Raw genomic sequence first — 25,961 nt, forward strand, 5'->3', positions numbered from 1 at the left:
TAACACAACATGGCCAGAGTATTGCGTAGATAGCAAAGAAATAGCCTACTCCTTTTTTTTGGGGGGGGGGGCAGTTCTCTGCTAGTAATATTGCTGTGGCAGACATTTTTGAACATTGCATGCTACATATAGTACCCCAGACTACTTCTTAGTGATCCCTGACACTGCTGACAGGAATCTCTTTGCAAAACATATATCCAGGCAAAGAGCAAAGTGAAAAAGTAGTCCTTCATTTTTTGCTTATGGTAGCGACAAAGACATTCTTCATAGTCTCTTTCAAAGCACAATCTACTCAAGTAGATAGCAAAGTGAAAAATGGCTCTTAATTTTAATCCATTCTATGCTTAAGGTAGCGACAGACATCCTTCATAGTCTCTTCACAAAACTCTTGCCAGAGTAGAGAGCAAAATGAACAAATAGCCTTTCATTTTTACCCATTAACTTTGCTCATGATAGCGACAAAGACATTCTTCATAGTCTCTTTCAAAGCACAATCTACTCAAGTAGATAGCAAAGTGAAAAATGGCTCTTAATTTTAATCCATTCTATGCTCAAGGTAGCGACAGACATCCTTCATAGTCTCTTCGCAAAACTCTTGCCAGAGTAGAGAGCAAAATGAACAAATAGCCTTTCATTTTTACCCATTAACTTTGCTCATGATAGCGACAAAGACATTCTTCATAGTCTCTTTCAAAGCACAACCTACTCTAAGTAGATAGCAAAGTGAAAAATGGCTCTTGATTTTAATCCATTCTATGTTCATGGTAGCGACAGACATCCTTCATAGTCTCTTCGCAAAACTCTTGTCAGAGTAGAGAGCGAAATGAACAAATAGCCTGCCATTTTTATCCATTAACTTTGCTCATGATAGCGACAAAGACATCCTTCACAGACTCTTCACAAAACTCTTGTCCAGAGTAAAGAGCAAAATGAAGAAATAGGCTTTCATTTTAATCAATTTTTTGCCTTACTTCATAGTCTCTTTGCAAAACTCCTGTCTAGAGTAGAGAGCAAACTGAAGAAATGGCCTTCCATTTTTATCCATTAACTTTGCTCATGACAGCGACAACGATATCCTTCACAGTCTCTTCACAAAACTCTTGTCCAGAGTAAAGAGCAAAATGAAGAAATAGGCTTTCATTTTAATCAATTTTTTGCCTTACTTCATAGTCTCTTTGTGAAACTCTTGTCCAGAGTAGAGAGCAAACGGAAGAACTAGTCTTTCATTTTTATCAATTTTTGCCTTGCCTTCCTTCAAAGTCTCTTTGCAACAACTCCTGTCCAGAGTAGAGAGTAAAATGAAGAAATAGCCTTTCTTCATTGTCTCATTGTAAAACTCTTGTCCAGAGTAGAGAGTAAAGTGAAGAAATAGCCTTTCATTTTTATCAATTTTTGCCTTACTATTCTTCAAAGTCTCTTTGCAAAAACTCCTGTCCAGAGTAGAGAGTAAATGAAGAAATAGCCTTTCATTTTTTGCTTGTGATAGCGATAGGCATTCTTCATAGTCTCTTTATAAAACTCTTGTCCAGAGTAGAGAACAAAATGAAGAAATAGCCTTTCATTTTTGCATTCCCTTCCTTCATAGCCTCTTTGCAAAACTCATGTCTAGAGTAGAGAGCAACTGAAGAAATAGCCTTTCGTTTTTTAACTCTTTGCTCATGGTAACGACAAAGATATTCTTCATAGTCTCTTTCAAAACACGACCTACGTACATTCTGAATAGAGAGCAAAGTTTTGAAATAACTCTTCAGTATTTTTTACTCATAGTTGTGGTAAAAGACATTGTTGATCATCTCAATGACTTCATGGTCTCTTCAGAAAGAAATGGCCACTTACTTTTACTGCTATTCTTTGCCTGACTGTCACAACAGTGTTTTAAATAAATTAATTCATCCAGTACTACATTTCTAGACATGAAAGAAGACTCATTTTTAATCGAGAATAAGCTCAGTGAAGATGGTAAAGTAACTCCATGGCCCGTCATTTTGGATAACAGTTCTTTGCTAGTTCGTTTTGCCTTTTCAGAACCAGGCCTTTGAGCAAAGCGTTGAAGTCTTTAAAAATAAAGCTTGTATACGACTCGTTGATTTTGCACCTCTTGTGCTATAATGGCAATTTTTCACACTACAACGGTAGACTTCTCAAGCAAGAGTATTTATTCTGCATTAACGTTAGACACTATATATTTTATTTTCACGATAGCAATAATTAACTAATCAACTGATGTAGCACTCAGCTTCGTCAACAACTAGTGACAAAATAATCAATTTTTCCGCTAAGTGTAATGAACTTTCTCAAGCGTTATGGATTTTCTATCATTCTTTGCTTCCAATAACAAGCGCCTAAAGTGAGTCAACAATTGAAGATAATTTTTGCACTACGGTAGTGGACTTTCTCAAGCACTGTGCATCTTTTCCAATTCTTTCCTAACCCCTAGAATTAGAATTAGTCAACAATTTCATGGCAATTTTTCACTACACACTACCAGTGGTGGACTTTCTCAAGCACTGTGCATCTTTTCCAATTCTTTCCTAACCCTTAGAATTGGAATTAGTCAACAATTTCATGGCAATTTTTCACTACACACTACCAGTGGTGGACTTTCTCAAGCACTGTGCATCTTTTCCAATTCTTTCCTAACCCCTAGAATTGGAATTAGTCAACAATTTTATGGCAATTTTTTCACTACACACTACCAGTAGTGGACTTTCTCAAGCACTGTGCATCTTTTCCAATTCTTTCCTAACCCCTAGAATTGGAATTAGTCAACAATTTTATGGCAATTTTTTCACTACACACTACCAGTAGTGGACTTTCTTAAGCACTGTGCATCTTTTCCAATTCTTTCCTAACCCCTAGAATTAGAATTAGTCAACAATTTTATGGCAATTTTTTTACTACACACTACCAGTAGTGAACTTTCTCAAGCTTGTTGAATTTTAGGTCATTCTTAGCTCCAATGGTAGGTGCCGAACAGGCAACAGGTATTAAAGTCGTTCTATCACTCAGAAGACATTTTTTTATTACAGTCATAAACTTTCTTTCAACCCCTGAGGTATTAAAATTAGTCAGCAAGATCATTTTTTCATTACGGTAAGCTAGCAATGAATATTGTCAAGCTTGGTGGATTTTTACCAATCCTTGGCTCCATTGGTTGGCATCCAACAGGTATTAAAGTTAGTTAGTCAATACTGTAAATCGAAGATATTTTCTACTATTACGGTCATAAACTTTCTTAACCACTGAGATGTTAAAATTAGTTGACAAGGTCATTTTTTTTCACTTCTGTAGTGTGTGTTTTGCTTATTTCTATACTATAAGTAGTACAGAAATGAGCTTTCTCAAGCTTGGTGAACTTTTAATTCCATTGCTAGGCTCAGGTATTCGAGTTAGTCAATCACTCCAAGACCATTTTTTCACCGCGGCAATCAACTTTCTTGAGCAGTGTGGGATTTTTTTCCAGTTTTTCACTACAGTTATAAACTTATAAACTGGCTCAAGTATTGTATCGATTTTTTTTTGTCGTTCTTTGCTTCAGTGGTAAGCGGCCAAGAAATACTAAAGTCAGTCAACAACTCCCAATTGCTAAGACAATTTTTTACCTGATGATTCAACTTGCCTGAATAGAACGTAGCAAAATGGTTCCGGCCAAGAATGGCAGTTCTTTCGCAATGGGAACAGCCTTCTTACAATAAAGTCTTCGACTGCAAACGGTTCCCATGAAAATTTGTCATTTCTCTCCTAGAATAGTCATGTAATCAAATCAAAAAAGTTCGTAAGCTTGAAAGTTTTGCAGTTCTTGCCTGCGTTAGATACAGCCATTTTTCAATGTTGTTATGGAGTTGCCACGGTTCCCGTCGATTTTACAGTTCTTCCCTACTGTAGACGCAGCCATTGAATCAAAATGATTCCTAGGGATTTCGCAGTGCTTTCCTCATCGGCGCAGCCATCTTTTCAATGCGGTGTTATTAAATCAAAACTGTTCCTAGGGATTTTAGCCTTCTTCTCACCGTAGAGTCCTTCCATTAAAATCGTTCCTAGAGATCTTACACTTCTTTCCTAATACGCACCGCCATCTTTTCAATGCAGTCGTTGAATGGAAACCATTCCTGACTCTTCTCTCTTACTACTATTTACAGTGCAGTGATCGAATCCAATCGACATTTTTTCCCCCAGGTCAATTAGAAAGCGAATTCTTGACAGTAGTCGTTGCAGTGTAGCACTACGGTGATTTTAGCAACGCACTGATTGAGCTATACGATCCTGTCAAGGAGATGCTTGCAGAGAGGGACTTGCTTGTAAGAGAAATTTCTTGCTGTAGATTGCAGGTATTTTTTACAAGTAGTCTAGCGCCATTCCGTCATCGTCGTAACGCAATCGCCATTGCAGGTCTTTGCACCATCTTCAACTTTAACATTCGACACAACAACTAAGCGCTTTTTATTAAAACTAGCATTTCTATCCAATTTATTTCAGTCATTTTCCTGGCAAAATACATACCAGTTGTTGATGAAGAATAGAAAATTGATGACCAGTTGTTATTCTATTTAAATAAATAAATAGTCATGCAATAACTTCAATTAAAATAAACCAAGCGCCAAGTTGCCATGACATCGAGCTAGCAATCCAACTACTACTATCTACTGCATTCTATATCTTTTATATACACCCTATACGGAATGGCTATAGCTGAGCAAAGACTTGCTTATTTCTTAATTTAGATCGATAGAACAACTATAACGCGTTGTCTTTTCTATGCCATAGCGGCCATCTTGCTAGGGTGCCACCAACCAAATCGTCATGTAGGCCATCTACTGTATGTCAATCACTTGCTCTTTCGCCATTTTACTCCTTTCCATCATCAAGCACACGGTGGGGTAAACTCATACAATACCTCTTTCTTGACATGGCCAACTCAAAGTCCAAATAGAGCACAGTTAAAAAGGCTAAAAAGAAAATAAAATTGATGAGAATGTCCATTTAATGCTTGCCATGTTGATGGGGAGCCTTTTATGCTGTAGAACAGTCAAAAGACGACCTCGTGCCCTATAATAAAACCATGAGCGCTGGTATGCCTTATTGAGTAAGCATAGCCATGGCGCGATCATTTTGACCCATGACTACTTACTATCCCATACAGTATTCGCTAACTAGCAATGCTGTATAAGCCAAGGTCGTAGGGCGCAAGGAAAATCTTCGTCAACAGGATTTTTTAAAATTACAAGGATAAATATCGTCCAATTTTCACTTTATTATACCATTCCATTCGTCTACAACATTCCGAATCCATTGATCACCAGTCTATCATAGCGAAAATTCTTTAAATTAAGCCTTGATAGCTGGCAGTGTAGGAATAAGTGAACGCAAAATCATCCAAGAACCCTAGAAAAAGCAAAAATCTACAAATGGCGAGCTCACTTTTCAACTCACTGAAACGAAAAGGTAGAGCAAGTAAAAAAAATCACTTGCAACACAGTCCTAAATACGTAGAAATAATCGATTAACAGTAAGTTCAACGGTATGGGTCACAAAGCGTATTCGATCTTGTTATGATAGACCCAAGATAGAATTATCAATCATTTTACGCCATATCGACAATGTTGTCTATTTGAAGAAGAAGTAAAAGACTTTTTACTGGAAATATTGACCGTTCAATAGGGGCCAAGGTAGAAAGTAGCTAACATTTTCTCTCCCCTGTAAATGATCTATAGGTTCTCGAAAATATCGAAGATCCAGGGAAGTAAATGACGATTCACTAACACGAGAACCAAGAAAAATTTCCGCTGCTTCCACTTCTGCTGATGCTAAGACAGCCAACAAAGCTCGAAAAGGATATAAAAGTAAAGAAAGCCAGGAAGAAGATTCTCAACCACCTTCAAGAAAACAGTTAGCTAACGCCATCGGTGGCGGCTCAGATATACGATCTGTTCTAAGAAGACTCCTTTCCAATAGACCACCGATTGAGACATTACGAGAGAAAGGAATCTATCAAGGTAGCTTAAATAAATCGTATTCTACTCATCGATTGAATTTCCATTTGATCAATTCATTATATTACATACGGACGCTATAACGCAGCCGCTTTCGCTTCCAAAAGAAATTCAAATCGCTTTCCTTCTATCACAATCATCACGCTTATTGTTGCTAGATACAGTATGATAATCACTTCTTGCAAATTTTATCTAAACTTCATCAGGATTTCTTCTATCCACCCTTTAGATCTAACATTTGGTGCTCCTTTAGAAGTAGTTTGCAAGAGAGAATGCCAACTTGTTCCCAAATTTGTGCAACAATGTATAAACCACATTGAAAGTTGCGGTAAGCATTGGAAAAGGGCGTAGATACATATACCGTACAATCGTAAAAAATTCCACCTCAAGAATAATACAGCATAACTTGATAGGAATAATGTCTTTAAAACAGGATTGCAATATTTCTCAAATAACTTACCCTATCCCAACTATGTTTCAATATGAACACCATTATAAAACTCAAGATTGGAAAGCTATTCGATCTGTTATCATCTTATTTATAATGTACTTCACTACTGTTGAAATGATGTAAAGGATTAGTCAAGAAAGTTCTTTAAATCAAATCTCAATTGTCGAAAATTTGTTATGCGAATAGATATATTAATTGAATCCTCTTTTTCTGACACCCTAAACTGCCTCTTCTCCTGTAAAGTTTAAAGTGATTAGTGTATATCTCAAAACAGAATAACGTTAGCATCATAATGAGGCATTTCTCCAACTTGCGACCGATGATGATAAATTAAATGAATCATCAACAATTATACAGGCTACAGTCGCCACTACACACAGAAATGATATCAAAGATGGAAAATGTTTTCTGCACTCATTTTCCATGTAATTTACTGTATTTGTATGCTTACATAGAGTTATTTTCATAAAATATATCTATATGTCCCATACCAATTATCACGAAGCTACTTATCAAATACGGTGTAATGCATTAATAACTGTTGCTGTATAGCTCAATACTTGGCCTGAATAGCAGCATCTACAAAAAATGAAAAAGATTTTCTATGAATTATAATTGTTTAGACGATCAGGCAATTACATCTTCTTCGAAATGGGTTATTCTAGCGAAGACAAATTTCTAATTAGTTACACAACGAACAGCTATTATCTTATATATTTATAAATAACTTTGTGTCTGTCTACAACTAGGTTTGGAATGTCAAGGAGTTTATCGAACTAGCGGAAATATGGCATCTGTAAATAAGCTCAAATATCAAGTTGATCATAGTTAGTAATAACTCACTGTAGATGTAATAGTACTTACCTTTGGGACGTTACTAAATATGAATTGTATACCGTAATCTATTTCTTACTTGATTATAGATGCTCAGGTGGACCCAGATTTGTGGCATGATATTACCGTAGTTACATCGGCTTTAAAACTTTATTTCAGAGAACTGCCAACGTCGCTCTTAACAGATAGATTCTATAAGCAAGTTACTGCCTACATAGGCTAGTTAAGATTTATGATAATATATTAACGCTATCACTATGGTTCGTTTAAAATTTTCGATGCCATAGACGTTAGTCCTTTTACATCACTACTTAGCAGCAATGGTTGAAACTGCTTCTAACTACTACTATATAGGCGAGGAAGATCTTGGTATCCTGATAACAAATTTAATTGACAGTATCAATCAACTTCCTAGATGTAATAGAGTCACATTGGATCTGATACTTCAACATCTGCAAAAGTAAATATTTGTGATAATTTTACATCTAAAAGTAATATATTATTCTTAACATGTTTACCGCTCCTTGCGATTGCGGTTCAAAATTATGGTACGTTAAAATCAGTCATTTACAGTACTTGTTTTACAATACAAAACCTCCTATTGGTAGTTTGTAAGAATATAGTTATGAAATGATATATTCCGAAAGTGATGTCATAGGATTACATTCAGCGGGCACTATTATTTGTTTTTCTCCGTATAACCCATCGCTGTTATTTTAATTTTTTGTAGGGTAGTTGAGCAAAGTGCGAAGAATAAAATGACAGTTAGTAATTTGAGTATCATATGGGGCCCTACGTTAATGCAAGTTCCAGACCAGGCTGAGTTTGGACGATCGCTAATGGTGCAAAAGAAAACCTTAGATGTCATACTAAGGTATTATCAGTATCTCGACATTCAGGTAATTCTGCTTTTACATCTGCACTGCAGATTGTTCTAGTCAAAGATAAATTATTAATGATACAATTACAACACTGTTTGCAAGGGTTGGAAATAGTAATCAAATTGAAATTAAGTTTGCTTTCAAGATTCGTAAATTTAATCTTTGATTAAGCTACATATCTATTTTCTGCAGACTGGATCTGAGTCATTACCGAGATAAAGTCTTTCTCAATGAATAATCATCAAAGCTGTTCAAGCAGAAGTTTTTACTAGTGGTAATTCTATAACAGGCTTAATGAAAGCGCAACGGTTGATATTGTAATATTCTCCTATAACTGGATCTATTGTAGTTTTTTTACACTCTACTCAATGGATATCAGTATAGAACAAGAATCATTTTTCAATGGTGTGATAGCAAATTAAAGGTCACGATATACTTTATAATTATTTTTTCAATTTTTTGCAATGAATTAACTACTATATGATGTATCCTTACGTTATTATACTTAGACAAATCAGATTTATTAATTAAGTTTTATATTTATACATACGCAGATACGTTACTGGCTGTATCTTATGAGTTTTTTATTATGAGACGCATTTAATGGATGTGAAATATTTGTATGTAGCGTATCCAACTGTATACATTAATATATCTTCCTAAATAGAATAAAAATGATGGCATTATTTAATTTTCTAAATTTCCTTTGACTACCTATTCAGTATTTCCTAGCTGTAACCACATCGATTACACTTATGCAATTGATCATACTCTACTAGAGCAATATCAGGATACCTGTAAGAGAAGATAAAGGTACATATTGTCTTTTTATTACCCAATGGAAATATAAATGGAAAGATTCAAATTGCAATATAATAACGTAAAATCCACAAAAGAAATCAATTTCTATAAGACTATTTTGAGATGTTTAATCATGTAGACATGGTGATACAATATGGCTAAATAAAGAAACCATTACCCTAATCAATTACTAAAACTAATTATTATCTGTAAAATCCGCGAATATGCGAGTATTCTACGATACTAATAAACTATACCATAAGACAGACTATAAAAAAAAAAAAATTTTTATCCTAAATCTTCCACCAGGATTAACTGTCATCATGTACAAAACCAATAATCATGCAAATATAACGCATAGAAATAGATTCGATAGCAGATAAACTATAATAATTGGCTAGACTAGACTTTTTTAATATGTAGCGCTGCCAAATAATGAAATTGATTACGCTTAACCATTTACCTAAGCTACCGTAACCTGCAAAAAAGCCAATCATCATGCAAATATAATCCATAAATATATCCTATGTTGCAGATCAATTAAACCAGCAAATTAGACACTTTAATACGTACTAGTGAATTTCCCGTTCGAATGAATGGGAATTTATTCTACACGAAGCAACACATTAAATGAAAATCCATAGCTAGATTATCATACTATATATGCTTCCTAAACGAAGAAATGATTGATCTGCCCTTCATGATTTACCATAATCAAGTATATGTGTGCGATTTCTATTCGCTTTTTCTAACTGAAGGTGTACTCTAAATTCATAAAAAATAAATAGTAATAATCGACCATTGTACTGTAGCCTCCAGATATATAGGATAGATAAAGTATAGTAGCACAATGTAGTTTTCGGTAATGAATTAATCTACCAGATCGTACGAGTGCAAGTACACGCAACATACTAAATCGACTGCCACTGATCTTTCAAATCCCCGGCAAATAAATTAAAGTACGTCAATATGATAATATTTGCAAAAATTATAATTAATTTATCTATTGCTATACTGTATACTATATAGGTATAATGCAAATTATGCAAAATAATACAACAGTAATATAGTTTACGTCATGTATCATACATTGCAGTAAGCAATAGTGGTAGTAGAAGCAAGCTCAGAGTAATGGCTAGAGTAGGCTAATAGTAGTCATGGTTACGTTAGCATGCGCAGTACTACGAGTTAATCATCATCCTCCATTTCTAATATTTAAAAGCAAACGATCTAGAGAAGTAAAAATGTCGGAAGTAACTGTTTTAAATCTGTGGGAAGATCGCGATATTCGCTTCGATATTAGCCTAGCGTAAGTTATTAGAACAAAACGATTGTATATTATAATGGTAGATAGTGGTCATCGGTTGTAAACTTGAACAATTTGTTATACTTGTATATATATAACTTGATTTTCCATTTTATATTACCTGTTCAATGTATTGATTTATAGCCAAATGAGAATGAGACCGGGCGAGGTAAGCAATATTAAACTTCCATTATAGTGTAAAAAAGTAGCAATCTAGCAGATTGCTAACACGCGAATATAACTTTTAAATGATCAAAGTTGACCGTATCGGATAAATTATACCGTTATATTAAAAGAAGAGATAACAACATGGGCCCGTAAAATGTCCAAAAAACTCTAATTTTTTCAATAATAACTATGCCATGGAAACGTAGTAAAGTATTTCTTCCAATAATGTATAATATAAGATTAGTGAAAAATGATAGCAATCAATCTTCAATATGAGATAATCTGTATTTCAGTAACGACGATAAAATCGAATAGTAAGGTGGCGAACGAGAATACTATAATTAGATTAAACATCGAGTAGATATACCAGTCATATCTGATAGACAGATAGGCAAGCAGACCACGCTAAGTCAGGAGAAATACTTAAAAAATGTAATAATTTTCCTATATTAGAATCAAATAGATATCCTAGTTATATTTCACAGATAGATATTAAGAACGCACGATTCTACGTGAACTCTAACAGAGAAATACTATCTTAGATATCAAACTGACCCTAATAATGTTCTCTAGATAGATAAATAGACAGATAGAAAATAACTACCAGACGAGTCAAGCGTTTTACATTTGTCTTTGATATCAACAATCGATATTAAATCGATTTACTCTCTATTAATTTAACAATGATATAGATGCTGATAGATCGATTAGATTCGATAGAAGACACCAAAGGAAATAACGGTGAAAGAGGTACTGCAAATACTATAGTATAAGTAATAAGTATACATTGTTGTGATATAATGAGATAATATTACAATATCAAGTGTGGCAGCAGTCACCGAGTGGATAATGTCATCTAGCTAGACTAATATTTTTGGCGTTACGTATGTATTATTGAAACGGATTGTAATAGCTGTTCTCGAATATAATTCTTATTTAAACAATAATTCTAAGATATAATTTTCAATGACATAACATAGAGAATCTATTTGTAAAATTTGAAGTTTAACTAAACACCACTAGCAGATTTCATGATAATAACGAGTGAGGTCTAAAGTCCTTTATCCTAAGAATTTCGATAAATGTACTCTATTCTATAAATATGGATTTTATCGCGAATGTCATTGTCATCTGCTAAAATAGAAAGTACATCAGTAATGAATCTAAAGAAGAACCTAATCATATATATATAAAATAAAGCATACTTAAAGCTCTTGACAATTCTCCAAGAATAAAGCTTTATAAAAAATGAGTAGTATCGGTCTAATTCCTGATATAAAAGCGTGTACAGACTAGTACTAAGTATTGGAATATAAACTCTATTCTCGCTTGTATTATCTTCTAGGCCGTTTACTAATTACAAATTTAAGAATACTTTGGCACTCACAAGCAATGCCTCGAGTCAACTTATGTAAGAAAACCTATATATGAAATGTCTTGATTGTTTGAGTTATATCTATAGATTTATATCCTAACTTAAGTCAACCACTGTTTTTACTAGCTGTAGGATATAACTGTATCGTTAGCCTTACAACAAGAGTAGCCAATTCAGTAAGTTGTAAACATTACGTTATTTTAAGTTTGATATATCCCTACAAGACGATTAACTGATCGTCTCAGTGGGTAGTTAATCAAGAATACACGTAAGCATATAACTATATCGTTAAATTGATTCGGCTAAAATTTTAGAAATTACGTGGACAAACAGAAGCCTTATATATCTTAACGCGTTGCAATAATACTCGCTTTGAATTTATCTTCACTAATTTGGTAAGATCAATCTAACTCGTGTTTATCGTAACTAAATCATTTTACCAATCTAGTGATCTTATTTTTTTTTATCGATATGTTATAGTAGATAAAATTTATCTCACTTTTACTGCTTGGATAATTTTATTTAATTTTAGGTAAGCTCTAGTCCTCGACTGTTTACATCGGTGATGTCCGTTTATCGGTTGGTTGCTTACTAAAATCATTGATTATTTCAATTTTCGATAATAGTTTGGGTTGATATTATGAATTAATTTTTAAACTACACATAAACTGCTTGTACGAATATAGAGAAATATATACTTTTCAAAATTAATAAGAGTCGATGCAGTCGATTGAATTACTTTATATTAGACATTTTTATGTACGTTCATTTCCACCCCCAGCTTGACGGCTATGGAGTGATTCACCATGGTTGTTAATGTAAATCTGTTTATCGATCGTTTCTTAGCGCTTACGAAACTTCAAAGTTATATCGTGATTTGAAATTGAGAGGAGCTCTAATTCAAAATAAACAATTGAAATTATTGCCCCAAGAACAAGTTTACGATAAGGTATATTTATATGATTAATATCTCAGTTACAAAACTTATTCTCTATTGTAGCCAAGGAATAAACTTTGCTTAGAAACGACCATAATTCGTTTATCCTGTTTTCTTGCAATAGATTAGCGGTGTCTGGAATTTATCGAGTGATCAGGTTAGATAGATATAAAAGGCTATCAATGATCAACTATCTATCAAGAATGTAGTATATATCTGTAGCACATTAAAATGCTCAAAAGAAAATATAACTTAAATAATTTGTGTAGGGTAATTTAGGAACGTTTTTCATCACTAATGTTCGCTTGGTTTGGCATGCTAATATGAACGATAGTTTCAACGTTAGTATACCTTACTTGCAAATGGTAAGTTCCTTATTATAGTGTGCTGCAATGCATACCATCATTGAAACATCTTCACGTTACATTGTTGTTAATCAATGCATTTTTGAGGTACACTACTATGAATGATTAATAAAGATTCTTTCTTCATAAATGAATTTAATCTACTTAGAAATCTATCAGAATTCGCGACTCCAAGTTTGGGTTAGCTTTAGTATTAGAAAGCTCACAACAGGTAAAGATTACCTTAAATACCCGCGATTCTTCATGCACCGCTATCATAATATGAGTTCATCATGATGCCAATTCAGAAATAGGATATACGTATATATGATAATGAGCAATTGCTTATGCAATGAAAGATATCTCTATAACTTTAATTTCTGTGATCAGATCTGTACATGTAATGTTCTACAATTGGTTAATAGTATTGTGGTAGTAATATAGTGAGAAACGATCTGATTTATTTCAAGTTTTATGAATACCTTATTAAATTCGAAATAAAAGCACAATTAATGGGCATAGAGCTATTTCTCTATTAATGATTTATTCTTATCGATAATATGAATTATTCACAATTCCAGAGTGGTGGTTATGTATTGGGATTCCGAATAGATCCTGTCGAGAAACTTTACGAAGCACTAAAAGAGATTCAAAGTTTGCATCGGGTACGCCAATATTTTTATAAATGTATTTCAAATAATGTAGCTTAATGACTAACGTTATCCATATAGATACCTTTAATAATTAAATTTTGGACTATCATAGCTTAATACTTTGATTGATTAATATAACTCTTATCGCTTTAAAAATGAAAGCTAATTTCTTCATTATTACGGCTGCGTAGGTCTATAGCGCGAGTCCAATATTTGGTGTAGATTATGAATTAGCAGAGAAGGTTAACTAGCATCTTAATATTGATGATTCTCAGCGCTTTTCAATAGCTGTGATCTAAACAGAGCAACGATTATAAATGCTGTTTACTGATTTGATCTGTGATAACACTTATAGCCTCAGCAACTTGACGAATTGACGGTAGACGTTGTTCAAGACGATGTGGAAATCGTTAATGAGGAAGAAGCAACTGATGCTTTTGCTGTAAGACATGTTAACTTTAATATTACTAGCTTTTAGATAGATAAAAACTACTGTAGTAGGTGCATCTGTCTTGACTTGATAGCATTAAGCACAATAGAATACATTAAAAAGGGGATATTAAGTACTTATCGTATATGCGATACAAGCATTAAAACGTTTGCGTATTTTTCATTCCTTTTTGTCTAGGCTTATTTTGCCGATGGAAATAAGGTCAGTAGATAGAATTTTTCATACTATTTTAGCTACAATATCGATTAGGACTAGGCTAGTGAGGAAATGAATATGTTGCTAAAAATATCATTACGGTATTTGCAATGATTAGCAAAGTGATCGGCCGCCAGTTTACAACGAACAACTTGGTTTAGCTGTTGAGAAATTAATGGACGGCTATACTCTGGCTTCTCTCTGGGAAGTTGTACCCAATTAAGAGAACTTGATGAAATATTTTCCCTCTAATGATAGTACAAAGTTGGTAACAATTCGATAATTGATAAACTGAATAATCAATCTCTCAAGTAGAAATCAATACTGGTATATAAAAGTACATTACCACTGTATAAAAAAAAATGCTTGTAAGATTTATGTTGAATTCTTTTGTAAAATTTAAGTTAGTTACTTTAAAATGTTCTCTCCTCGTTAATTTGATCCTTCATTGTAAGTCACTTCCTAGTATAACACTCATTACTTTTCATAATTACATTCGTAATTAAGTTGTATCGTTAGCGCAACCTATAAGGCTTGATTATTAATTATTATGTATTATTTCTGTATGGAATGCAATCACATTACTGTTAAAGTACCAACGACATCAAGTCAATATGTGAGTGATCATCTATCTGGCGCACATTATTAATATTTAAGTAGGATCATTATTACTAAATATAGAATTTTAAACGTAGCGTGAGTACTACTGTACATTGCATTGCACTGAAAGAAATAAAACGAATTGTCGAAAACGGCGATAACGAAAAAGCACTAATCACGGCTTCATCGACTACAGTTTCTGAATTATACACGCTACTAATATAGTTGGTAGACTTTATTAGGACAACGCTGTAAAATTATATCCAATAAAATATTACAGCTAACGTCTTAATTCGATTCAATATTGACGATTATAAAGTCCGGAGGTGGTAATATCTAATAATAACGAGTTATCGATAATAATACGTAATAACAATTTACGCAAATATCTATTTCCCATGTACAAACTAAGATAGTTAGCAAAGGACGTATATCAACCACGCTATATCTAATTTTATAACGCTGAATGCATACAAATCGCTTTTAAATTTTTATATTATCCTATTTCAATCTGGCGATTGCTTACTATCCTTTGCTACTATTACCGTAATTACTGATTGAACTGAAAAGTTGCAAAAAATCCATAATCAGTGATACGTAGGACATCCATAAATAATAATACCTTACATAATATTTATGTAAGCTATGCAAAATCTAAAGTGGGTGATGCACAAATCAGTTAATGCAAAAGGAGAGACCAATAAATGCATGTCCTTAATACATTCGCATTATCCGTACAAGGTTTGAACTTATCATTAAAGGAGATAATATATAGCAAATTAATAATTAATTCTTATCCTTTCAAGTCAGCATACACGTACTTTAAACATATTTATGAATACAAGTGCATACCAAAATATTGGTTCCAGTATTGAATGTAGAAGTCAACAGTACAGCATGCAAATATCGAAAAAAAATCTAACCGTAAATTTGTCATGTACATTAAATCAACCATAAGCGTGATTTAATTAAATAATAGAGAGAATGTTCATTCATGTCAGTCAAGTTGTTGACAGACTCAATGAGACACGATACCAGATCAGTTGTTGTCTGCAGCCAGGTTCATCGCCACAATCTAGTCTGTCGTGCATACAAACGAGGTAAGCAAAGGTGCCAAGAAGTCGACTCTTTTAATCCATTAAGTTATTATACTTGTTGATGCCAAAAATGCGTACAGTATGCAGTGCCGGTAGCTTGGGTATGATCACAGAGCATAACGTGGTGGCATTAAATAAGAAATGCTGGACTTCGTAGCGGGTGTAGAAACTAGTCAGCATAAACCTATCAATCATACATCAAAAGAAACTTCGTTTTATCAATCATGAACGCTTTCCTTTGGTATGTACAATTTTAATTCTTTATTTCTTGTTGATCTATCCTCATAAACTTACATTGCAATCGGTACCATAATTAAGAATTTTCGGGTCCTAGTAAATTGTTCTCCAGAATCGATTTGTTCCCAATGTGTTAACTGTCTGCTTTTACCTTGATCAAACGTATCAAAGGGTGTACCTTTCATGACATGGAATAGGAAGAAGGTAAACTGAAATAAAAAAAGCTCATTGTTAGTTCTTACATACAATAGCAATATTATATAAGCAATTTATTAGTTCCTAGGTGATAGGAGTAAGTTACTACCGTACGAGGAAATGTATATTGCAATACTTCGATGAATAGACGAGTATTCATTATTACAAGCATAGATAGATTGGATCAAGTTCACTTTAAACAACTTGATCCATCCAAATTTCATTGGTTTTACTACATGTATCGTAGTAGCGTGTCGATTCTTTTAACAGTCAGTACCGGTATAGAAGTCCAAAGCATACCCTGGTCAAAATATACTCGGGATGAAAGTAGCCTAGTCTGTTTTCATACCTCAGGTATATTCTAGATTAGTCCAGTTTATCAAAAGCAGTAGTAGAGCCAAATGCACTAGTGAGCGAGGTGAACTTATTTTTGCCACAAATGGAAATTGAATAAGTACAGTACTGTACAATTTTATTGATTAATTCGATCTAGTACGATAATACTGCAATCAGGATAGTGGCAAACACTGCGCTCTTCATCAATTATCAAGGTTAAGGTAACCCCTAAGGTAAATCCAACAGTATGTAAACAAAAACAAACTTTTTTAATAATAATTAATTTTTATAACACGTCATAATAAAATTAGTAGATGATAACGTTGGAAAATGCTGTAGTCAACTTGAGAAATATTGTACTGTATGAGTATTACAATGACCAAAAGCAAGAGTATCAAAATGACTCAGATGTTTATTCCTTCTTACGGAGAACAACACCGTGGATATAGTACGTTCTACCGACTACTACAGCGCATAAAGTAAAAGTACGTTCAAACTAGCTACTGATGGTTCCGATCATGACCTATCTACTCAGTAATCAAGACTAGTTTATTCAGTCAATTTGTAATTTCAAAACTCGTGAATAAGATATAATTTATTAATTAATCGACAGTCCAGTCAATTTTCGATATTCAAGGATTGAATTATTAAACGATTAAAAAACAAGTAGTGACCCTTATTAAGGGTTAAAAACCACATGAATTATTGGGTGAATCTATTTACTAGACCGCTGATTCATTACCGTCAATATTGCATGTTATTATTTTGTAACTACCGGTTATTGCCTGAACTTGTCCCCACTGTCAATACAATCAACGTACGTTAGCTTAGTATCAAGGGAAGTCCCCCAAAATGAAACAGTTTGTGACAAAAACAAATTAACATGGAGGGAAATTTTGATTACTGTTGTTGAAAAAAGTGCCGCTATAGAACATTCGATTAGTCATAATCGTCTTCCTTTTTCTTCAGTTTTCCACATCGATATTGTATGTCCATATTAGCTTAATGTCATTTCATCAGCACAACTAACATTCATTCTTTGTTTTATAAATTTAGGCTTTTAATTGTTCCAGTAACAACTTGAATAATTATTTTTTTTTATTTGTTGTCAGCAAAGTTACTGTATCATCTTTTCAAATGACGGCTGTTTTGATTACTATGTAGCAGGTAACATACTTTGTATAAAATATGGAGAAATTACGTTATCAGTAGAATAGCTAAATATGATGATTACTGTATGTGCATGCACTTTTACTCACGGCATTTTCATTTTTATAGCAATGATATTGGATTATTAATTATAATGATCACTGGATCGGTATAGGTCAAGTACTGAAACAGCTTATTCTATGTATAGTGTTGCAGTAGTTTGGAACAAAAAAAAAAAACATGACTGTACTATTGGAGTTTGAGCAAAACAATGATGATGATGCAATGCAAAAGTCCAATGTGGATACCAACTCTTTGTGATAGACCTGGATCGATCTATCTTTGCTTGATAGGTATTGTCATCGATAGGACATAAGATTGATCGATTTTATAGCATTCGATTTCTATTTAATGACGGCAAGTATTTTTTTAATACTACTACGATTAATATGTCCACAACAGATGAAAACAAATACAGTAGAACCAGATGATGATGATATCATGCAAGTTGTCGGAATGGCTATGCAATACGTCATGGAATTGGATAAAGACTATATAAATCAATCTGTATCTTACTGCATTTCATCTGATAGTGAGCCATGTACAAGATACAAATTGATGATCAATAAAGTCATTATTATTATATTACATATCGATCGATGTACAGTATGCTGTATCTATTCAATAATTAGTTGGTTGAAAGTTTGTTGCCTAAGCTGGATGATTGCTGCGGTATCTTGGGGCCTTAGCAATCACTAAGTAGTACTATGTACATTTGTTGAGAAAAAAATAACTCCAACTGGCCGTCAATGGACAATCGACTCATAATGAGTGTGATCATGAATTCATCAGAGACATAATTTGATCATTTCTTTTGGCCCTTTATAACGCTACAGCTGCATCCGTACGCTAGCAGGCGAGCTGCAATTTATTGCAAATCAACCTAGGCGTAGACTGTTTTCAGCTCCATTTTGGACACTATTTCCCATAGTAAGTTTTCAACAGGATAAATTCAACATTGACTCACTGGCCATGATGGATCTAAAAGTGATCCATCATGGACTTGATCAACTTGATTAGACTAGGATGAATTGACGAGTTCGGCTGTTGTTGCATCATTGACGGATGATGGAAATGAAAACACTTACCACATTGTGAAAGGTAAACGTCAATGTCCAAGCTTGGGGTACCGTTAAAACAGGAATACTTAGGAAGAAAAAATGTTCCAATAATATAAAGAGAACATAGGTTATCCAAATGCCTCGACTATTCAGCCATTCGACGTTTGGATTGGATGCTGATCGTGTTCGAGCGGCTTCCATATTGGTTCATCGATGTCGATTGCAAAGTCAATGGAGTAGAACTGGAGCAAGCCGCTTTAACCAACAATAGCACTTCAGTCAGCATTGGCTACGTCCTCTCACTGTAGCACGTACAGTATAGTGTACAGTACATGGGATCCGATTTCGTCACACAGTCCACGTCACACTTTTGCAGTATTGTACTGTACAGTACTGTACGTTCTCTTATCTCCACTGTGACCATGGAGATACGGTACACTGTAGCACTGGACTGTACACTGTACAGTACACTGTAGGGGCAGAACCTGGAAGCGTAACACTGTACTGTACAGTATGTACAGTACTGTACAGTACTGTACGTTCTCTTATCTCCACTGTGACCATGGAGATACGGTACACTGTAGCACTGGACTGTACACTGTACACTGTACAGTGTAGGTGTACACTGTAGGGGCAGAACCTGGAAGCGTAACACTGTACAGTACTGTACAGTACTGTACTGTACGTTCTCTTATCTCCACTGTGACCATGGAGATACGGTACACTGTAGCACTGGACTGTACACTGTACACTGTAGGGCAGAACCTGGAAGCTTAACACTGTAATGTAGCTACTGTACAGTGCGCACTACTGTAAATAGAAATCGTATGACCCTGCTTGGACGATACTAGACAGAAGACACTATTCCGTGATTGGCTTAGCTGGTAGATCACGATAGCTAGTCATATGATCACTCACTCTTTCACACTCGCAGCTAGTTTCATTGATCACATTTGATGGTCGAGCTTACTGTACAGCACATTGCTCGGTCCTCTACCAGTGTTATTAGCCAGGTCAATTCTTCAAAATGGATGCTGTCGATTTTCTGTCGCGGATCAACATGGATAGACGAGTGCTACAGTCCCTCTTTTTCTTTTCCTGAAAGTTGTCCTGCTGTACGGTACTGCAATGGATCCCTTCGTGAATCTACAGTACTCCAATGGCCGCACAGCCAAAGATTGTTCTTTTACCTCTATTCACTGCATTGTACTGTACTGTACTGTATAATGGACTGTACACGGTACAGTGGACACTCATAACTAGGCTTTAAAGTCATAATACAGTTATGGACTACTATCGGCATCTTAACGGTGCATCTACTAGACTGGTCGTTGATGACACAGTCAACTTATACCACAACTACAAAGTAGTTTTGATATTCTCCAATGGTCTACTAGACGCGTATAAAACGAGGATAGGACAATACTGCTAGTACGCGTATGCAAAATACGAAGACATTCCCAGTAATAACAGTAAAGCCTCAGATTACCGGTTCATCAACCAAAATGCTAGAAAAGCCTGTCAAAAAGGTCAAAAAAAGCGCGACCGGTGCAGTCAACGCACAGTACAGTCCAGTACTGGAAAGAAGAGAAAGGGACGAAATACGGCCGAAAGCTGCCCAAAAAGGAGCAGGCTGACTTTATTAGTGGTCATTTTACAATACGCTACAGCTGTAACCTTGCACCGTACTGTGCAATAGCAACCTGGCAGCTAATTTGGTCGTGTAAGAAGTCAACAGTACAGCACAGTAAAAAAGATTGCCGATGATCACTCAGTAATTGAATTCAATCAGGGACTTGTCGATTTGGGGGGTAAAAAAAATGGAAAAGTTCCTGATTATTAAATACGGGTCAGTGTCCTTTAAAAACAGTCAACCCGACTCGAGCGAGGGATAGGGGTTAAGTAATTTCGCGCTAATACAGTCTTTGTATAGCAATTGTACTCATTTCGGGCTTGAAAATCAACCGCTTTATCGGGTTGCGTTTTTACTCCATTTCATGGGTACCCTGACTGAGTGTCCGTCTTTGCTGATGTCTGTAGCACGACTAAAAGAAGTACAGTAAGCTACGATCGTACAGTACTGCACACTGTCACTGTACTGTACACTGTACAGTATGCCAAATTGCCAACACTACAGTAGTCCGCTACCGTAATGTACTGTATAGTACAGAAAACCCAGCCGGACGGACATACTTCTCCTCTATCCAAATAACCGTGAGGTACTTACAGTACTGTACTGTACTGAGTACGGTCAAGAAGAAGTCGACCATGTTCGGTTCATGCGCAGTTTGACTCGCAATCGACTTGGAGTCCAGCCGTGCCTTCTGACTATACTGTACTAACTGTAGTACGAGCGTTTGATACTGTAGTACTGTACTGTACTGTAGGGGTACGGTACACTTTCAACAGCGCTGATCTGCACTCTGCAAGCGACGTTTCTTTGCTGTATCTACACATCACCGTCGCCAACTGAAGGCCTACGCAAGCGGCAGAAATTTGGGCGTACAACGCAGTTATTATTTTTGATTCAGCCTGGTATCTGATCCAGTATGATTTTACTGGAAATTGAAAATAAAATTGTAGAAACTACTCTTAAGAGTAGGCTAAACAGGTTAGCAAAGTAGCTTCAAATTGAAATTCCTTTCAGTGATGTAAAAGAAGGCAATCACTATTTTCGATTCTATTAAACGACTCTATTTCACAGTGTGTACAATATTATAGCGCAAGACATACTACGATACCATACTGTAGCTAGTGGGATATGTGAGAAAATAGGACGATTGCTGCCCTTGCACTCTTCATGCAATCTTGACTTGCCTCTCTTCTTTCTCCATGCTACACTAATACTTCTAGTTATTATTGACTCTCCACATTTCCCACCAAGTGGGTAAGGTTACAATCTCTTTAACTTACTGAAGCTACTACAGCATTTGTTGCAGTGCTTTACCGATCATGTAACTGTCGAAAAAGAGCATGCTTCATAGTCAGCAATTCTTGATCGAGCCATTTTCTACATTGCAAGGCTATCGAGTACGGGCGCCTACTCTCTTCTCTTTTTTTTTCCAAGTGCGTACAAGTATGTTGACAACATACTGTACAGTCCCTATGTACACTCATTGAAAGTAATGGAACGTGCTAGTTTATTAAATTATAAAATAACTTCAAGCGATTGTCTCTTTTATTCTTGCTTGAAGTATACCTCCCATTCTACCACGGAATGGACGATACGAATTCAGTTGCTGTATATTTGTATAATATAATAAGTGCCCGGAATTTTTGAAAGAGTACATAAACAAAGTGGCACTGCGTAAACTTGATTTCACGGCAATACGCGTAGGAAACACGCTGCTGTACAGTATGCTGTATTGGACATACATATAGACAGTAGATCAGTGCCACTAGACTACGATGTGTCCTCAATCTTTAAATAACTCTTACTAATAATATTTTACCTTGGCATCAACAGTCAAAAGCCTGACGCCGTCGATCAAACGGTTGCTGGTAAGTTGGTAATACACTAAATTTAGCAATATAGACTACACTTTACTACAGCAAATTTTCTACAACTACCTAGCTATACTACACGGTATCATCCATATAGGCATATACCAGTTATCACTTCATGCTATATACTGAGTAATTAATAAATCGCTACCTTCAATGTCATAAAGTGTAACCACATAATGCATCTATGATTATGGACTGTTCCATAATTGATTTAGCCATTGCTACAAATTCCTTGTTAACAATTAATTAAATGAACAATTAAATTTTATTTTAGAATCTCTTCATACTAATATTGTAGTTAGCAACCTCTAGTCCATTAGTTATGCTCATGAAATAGACTTTTGAGATCAATCAAGTAGAAGTAAACCAACTTGCAAGCGATTTCTAACCATATTCATCCTACTTCTATCAATAGACTACGATGGCGTGGTATTTCATATTTCAAATCCAGGCCGGGATAAAAGTAAAATAATGGTTAGCATTTCTATAAGATCCTATGCTCAACTTCAACAACATGGCGTCGATGAGGTAATTCTAAGATTAGTACTAACGGTAACGAACTTGCTTTCACAATGTACTGACTAGTGTGCTAATGGCACTAGATCATGATAGAATGGATATAGCGATCAACTATTACAGTAACATCATTAAACACAAAACCGAATGGTAAATGTTTTCCTTATTTCCATAGCATCTGGCTACAATATACGGCAACTACCTAACCACCCCGGAGGAAGGTATGCAAAATATTTCTATTAGCCCTATAGCGCAATGCCAGTTGCTTACAAATCTTCATTCTGAACCTGTTCAGGCTATGATGTATCTCTGTTGTTCGATTTGGAAAATCTTTCATCCGATAAAGGTATAACGAATATGTATTTCAAATTACTACATCTTGTTTATAATAGTTAAATTCTTACCTTCGTCTCGACTCAAATTTTTCTAGATATCCTCATAAGAAATGCTAGCCTCTTGAAGCGAAACTGTGTAGCTTGCGTGTTTGAGAAATACTTTGATTTACAAAAGCAATACGAAGATCAAGGAGTACAGAGTAAAGATTTTGCAATTATAAACTATCGCGAAGATGAGACACTGTAAGTTTCCCCGTATGATACCTGTGTACATTATTAATGGTTACAGTATATCTCTGAATCTAAATCCGGTAAAACCCTTCTTAGTTATATCCAGGCGCAGAAAGATCGAGTTGTTGTGATTTTTAGCACTCTTTTCAAGGATGAGAATGATATCATTATTGGTAAAGTTTTCATGCAGGTATTCCGATATTGAATGAATTACGCAATAATCAGATCACTAACTAGCATTTGATGGCTTGGTAGTACTCGTATCGCAGTTTCAATGATAGCTTGTCAATTTTCTATATCATAATACATTGATGTACCTCACTTCGAACGACAGGAATTTAAAGAAGGAAGGCGTGGTCGCCAAGAAGCTCCACAGGTGCTGTTTAGCCATAGAGACCCTCCACTTGAGCTACGTGGCACTAGTGCTCGTATTGGAGACAACGTTGCTTACATCTCATTTGGTAGGTACATTGATCTAGGCTTCCGTAAATTTTGATCAAAACTGACTTATATGCCGTTTATTTGTAGTTCTTTTTCCTAGACATACAAATCCCAAAAATCGCCAAAATACAATCAATGTAATTCATACTTTCCGAAATTATTTACATTATCATATCAAATGCTCAAAGGTAAGCGAGCTCTTAATTATACACATTACTAAGCATAAATCTATCAATTAACGATCATTGTTACTGAGGTTGACGAGTCACACACATCATGGTTACATTCTCCGATAGTTGTATCACAACAAATTTTTAATAACGGTATATTCACATTCCACCACTACCATTCTATTAGGCGTACCTACATTCTCGGATGAGAGCTCGCACCGAGGATTTCTTGAAAGTTCTTAACCGAGCCAAACCTGAGAAAGTCTCCGAAAAGAAAACTATAAGGTATTGTAAATTATTGCCATTTATTATTCCATAAATGCACATATTCATAAATCGCGAATAAGTAATGACTGAAAATTTAATAATTCTTCTCAGTGGCAAGACTTTCGTTAGGAGATAAATTGCAAAGATGACTGACAAGTGACAACAAAGTAATGTTCCAAGCACTGTAGCTTTTGCAGATGTTGGTTAAGTCACTGGTTACATCGTAAGCCAATGTGAAACGCACGCGTCTTCAACCTTTAAAGAATTTTTGCTATGTTCATTAGATAAAGTCAGAAACTATCAGATATGTTTAAAATAAATCGGTTGGCCTTCATCAGTTATTGATTTTGTGATAAGTTTGTATAAGATTTGTGATATATTTCATAATACATCTATAAAATACATTTGTTATTTTTCAAGATTATTGTAATAAAATAAAATAAAATGTAATACTCTATGGTAAAGATTTCATTGCTCATCCTTATAGTTATACTACTATTTTAGATGCTTTTGCTGATGACATCAGAGAGAAGTGAACCATTTTATACGATAATATACAAGTATGCGAGTGTTAAAAATAGCAAGGAAAGCTGCAAAATCCTAGCACAATGATATTTCGTATTAGGCCCGATACCTTCCTTCAGTTATTGTATATATTTCACTACTTACGGGCATACACCTATGAATGGAATCTAGAATTGCAGGCCATCTGAACCGCTTTGGTGCCTGTAAATGTTAATGAACTTAATAACAGAGTCTCTCTTAAATTTGATCATACACACGATGTATAGCTCCTGCATGGCAAGATTATGTTCTGATACGCATGGAGATACAATGAAAGTGAATTGTGTAGCGCAGATACTGTGCATACCCAATTACCCATATACGCTAGACCCCCCTCTGAAATATACGTATAATTATCACAAACTCGATTACAGTGCGAATAATCTCTTTTATACACCTGTCAAGAAATTTTGTGCAATTCCATTCAACTCATAGAGATAAGATAAGAATTAATCAAGTCTGTAGCTTACTTGAGTCGGCCCTGGAGAAAAAGCGAAGAATAGGTTGTACTACCGTGGGCCTAGTACAGTACATAAAGATTTAGATTCGTTCCCATTTAGTATCGAAATTACTAATATGCGCTACATTAGAACGGAGTGCTGACGTAGTACGATACAATTCCTTGGAGCCGTGAAATAGTATAAAGTCATCAATAAAGCAAAATAATATAATATACGCGTACGAGCAGACTACCCGCGGCTGTATTTCACATTAGCGGTTACACATATTAAAGTAATTTTTTTGTTGGTAATTCCTTTTGTATGATACGATTCCTTGATAACGTGAAATGGTATAAAGTCATCCATAAA

At 34.9% G+C, this 25,961-nt stretch overlaps 5 protein-coding genes across 5 annotated transcripts; 3 read left to right on the forward strand and 2 right to left on the reverse strand.

Annotated features, from left to right (window-relative positions):
* Positions 1-1,037: 1,037 nt before the first annotated feature.
* TRIADDRAFT_55078 (uncharacterized protein) lies at positions 1,038-4,908 on the reverse strand (the record flags this gene model as incomplete). Its single annotated transcript, XM_002111244.1, has 6 exons — positions 1,038-1,099; positions 1,837-2,033; positions 2,909-3,050; positions 3,603-3,741; positions 4,501-4,543; positions 4,895-4,908. 6 exons carry the CDS (start codon positions 4,906-4,908, stop codon positions 1,038-1,040), a joined length of 597 nt encoding a protein of 198 aa, XP_002111280.1.
* A 497-nt stretch (positions 4,909-5,405) lies between these two features.
* Positions 5,406-7,498, forward strand: TRIADDRAFT_55079 (uncharacterized protein; the record flags this gene model as incomplete). The annotated part of the gene is made up of 5 exons (XM_002110701.1): positions 5,406-5,442; positions 5,712-5,993; positions 6,220-6,318; positions 7,191-7,268; positions 7,365-7,498. The coding sequence occupies 5 exons, from the start codon at positions 5,406-5,408 to the stop codon at positions 7,496-7,498; spliced, it is 630 nt and encodes a 209-aa protein (XP_002110737.1).
* Positions 7,499-10,201: 2,703 nt separating this feature from the next.
* On the forward strand, positions 10,202-14,609 carry TRIADDRAFT_50116 (uncharacterized protein; the record flags this gene model as incomplete). The annotated part of the gene is made up of 16 exons (XM_002110702.1): positions 10,202-10,266; positions 10,408-10,432; positions 11,124-11,181; positions 11,777-11,842; positions 11,933-11,982; positions 12,121-12,201; positions 12,339-12,385; positions 12,653-12,755; positions 12,868-12,900; positions 13,013-13,108; positions 13,257-13,319; positions 13,669-13,752; positions 13,932-13,982; positions 14,096-14,182; positions 14,369-14,392; positions 14,505-14,609. 16 exons carry the CDS (start codon positions 10,202-10,204, stop codon positions 14,607-14,609), a joined length of 1,038 nt encoding a protein of 345 aa, XP_002110738.1.
* A 1,507-nt stretch (positions 14,610-16,116) lies between these two features.
* On the reverse strand, positions 16,117-19,322 carry TRIADDRAFT_23050 (uncharacterized protein; the record flags this gene model as incomplete). The annotated part of the gene is made up of 3 exons (XM_002111245.1): positions 16,117-16,267; positions 16,378-16,529; positions 19,149-19,322. The coding sequence occupies 3 exons, from the start codon at positions 19,320-19,322 to the stop codon at positions 16,117-16,119; spliced, it is 477 nt and encodes a 158-aa protein (XP_002111281.1).
* A 2,348-nt stretch (positions 19,323-21,670) lies between these two features.
* TRIADDRAFT_50117 (uncharacterized protein) lies at positions 21,671-24,724 on the forward strand (the record flags this gene model as incomplete). The annotated part of the gene is made up of 11 exons (XM_002110703.1): positions 21,671-21,732; positions 22,588-22,622; positions 23,044-23,156; positions 23,320-23,365; positions 23,440-23,490; positions 23,575-23,722; positions 23,807-23,900; positions 24,045-24,171; positions 24,239-24,339; positions 24,509-24,606; positions 24,700-24,724. 11 exons carry the CDS (start codon positions 21,671-21,673, stop codon positions 24,722-24,724), a joined length of 900 nt encoding a protein of 299 aa, XP_002110739.1.
* Positions 24,725-25,961: the final 1,237 nt, after the last annotated feature.

This window comes from Trichoplax adhaerens, genomic scaffold (assembly GCF_000150275.1).
Source record: "Trichoplax adhaerens TRIADscaffold_3 genomic scaffold, whole genome shotgun sequence".
NCBI classification, from domain to species: Eukaryota; Metazoa; Placozoa; class Uniplacotomia; order Trichoplacea; family Trichoplacidae; genus Trichoplax; species Trichoplax adhaerens.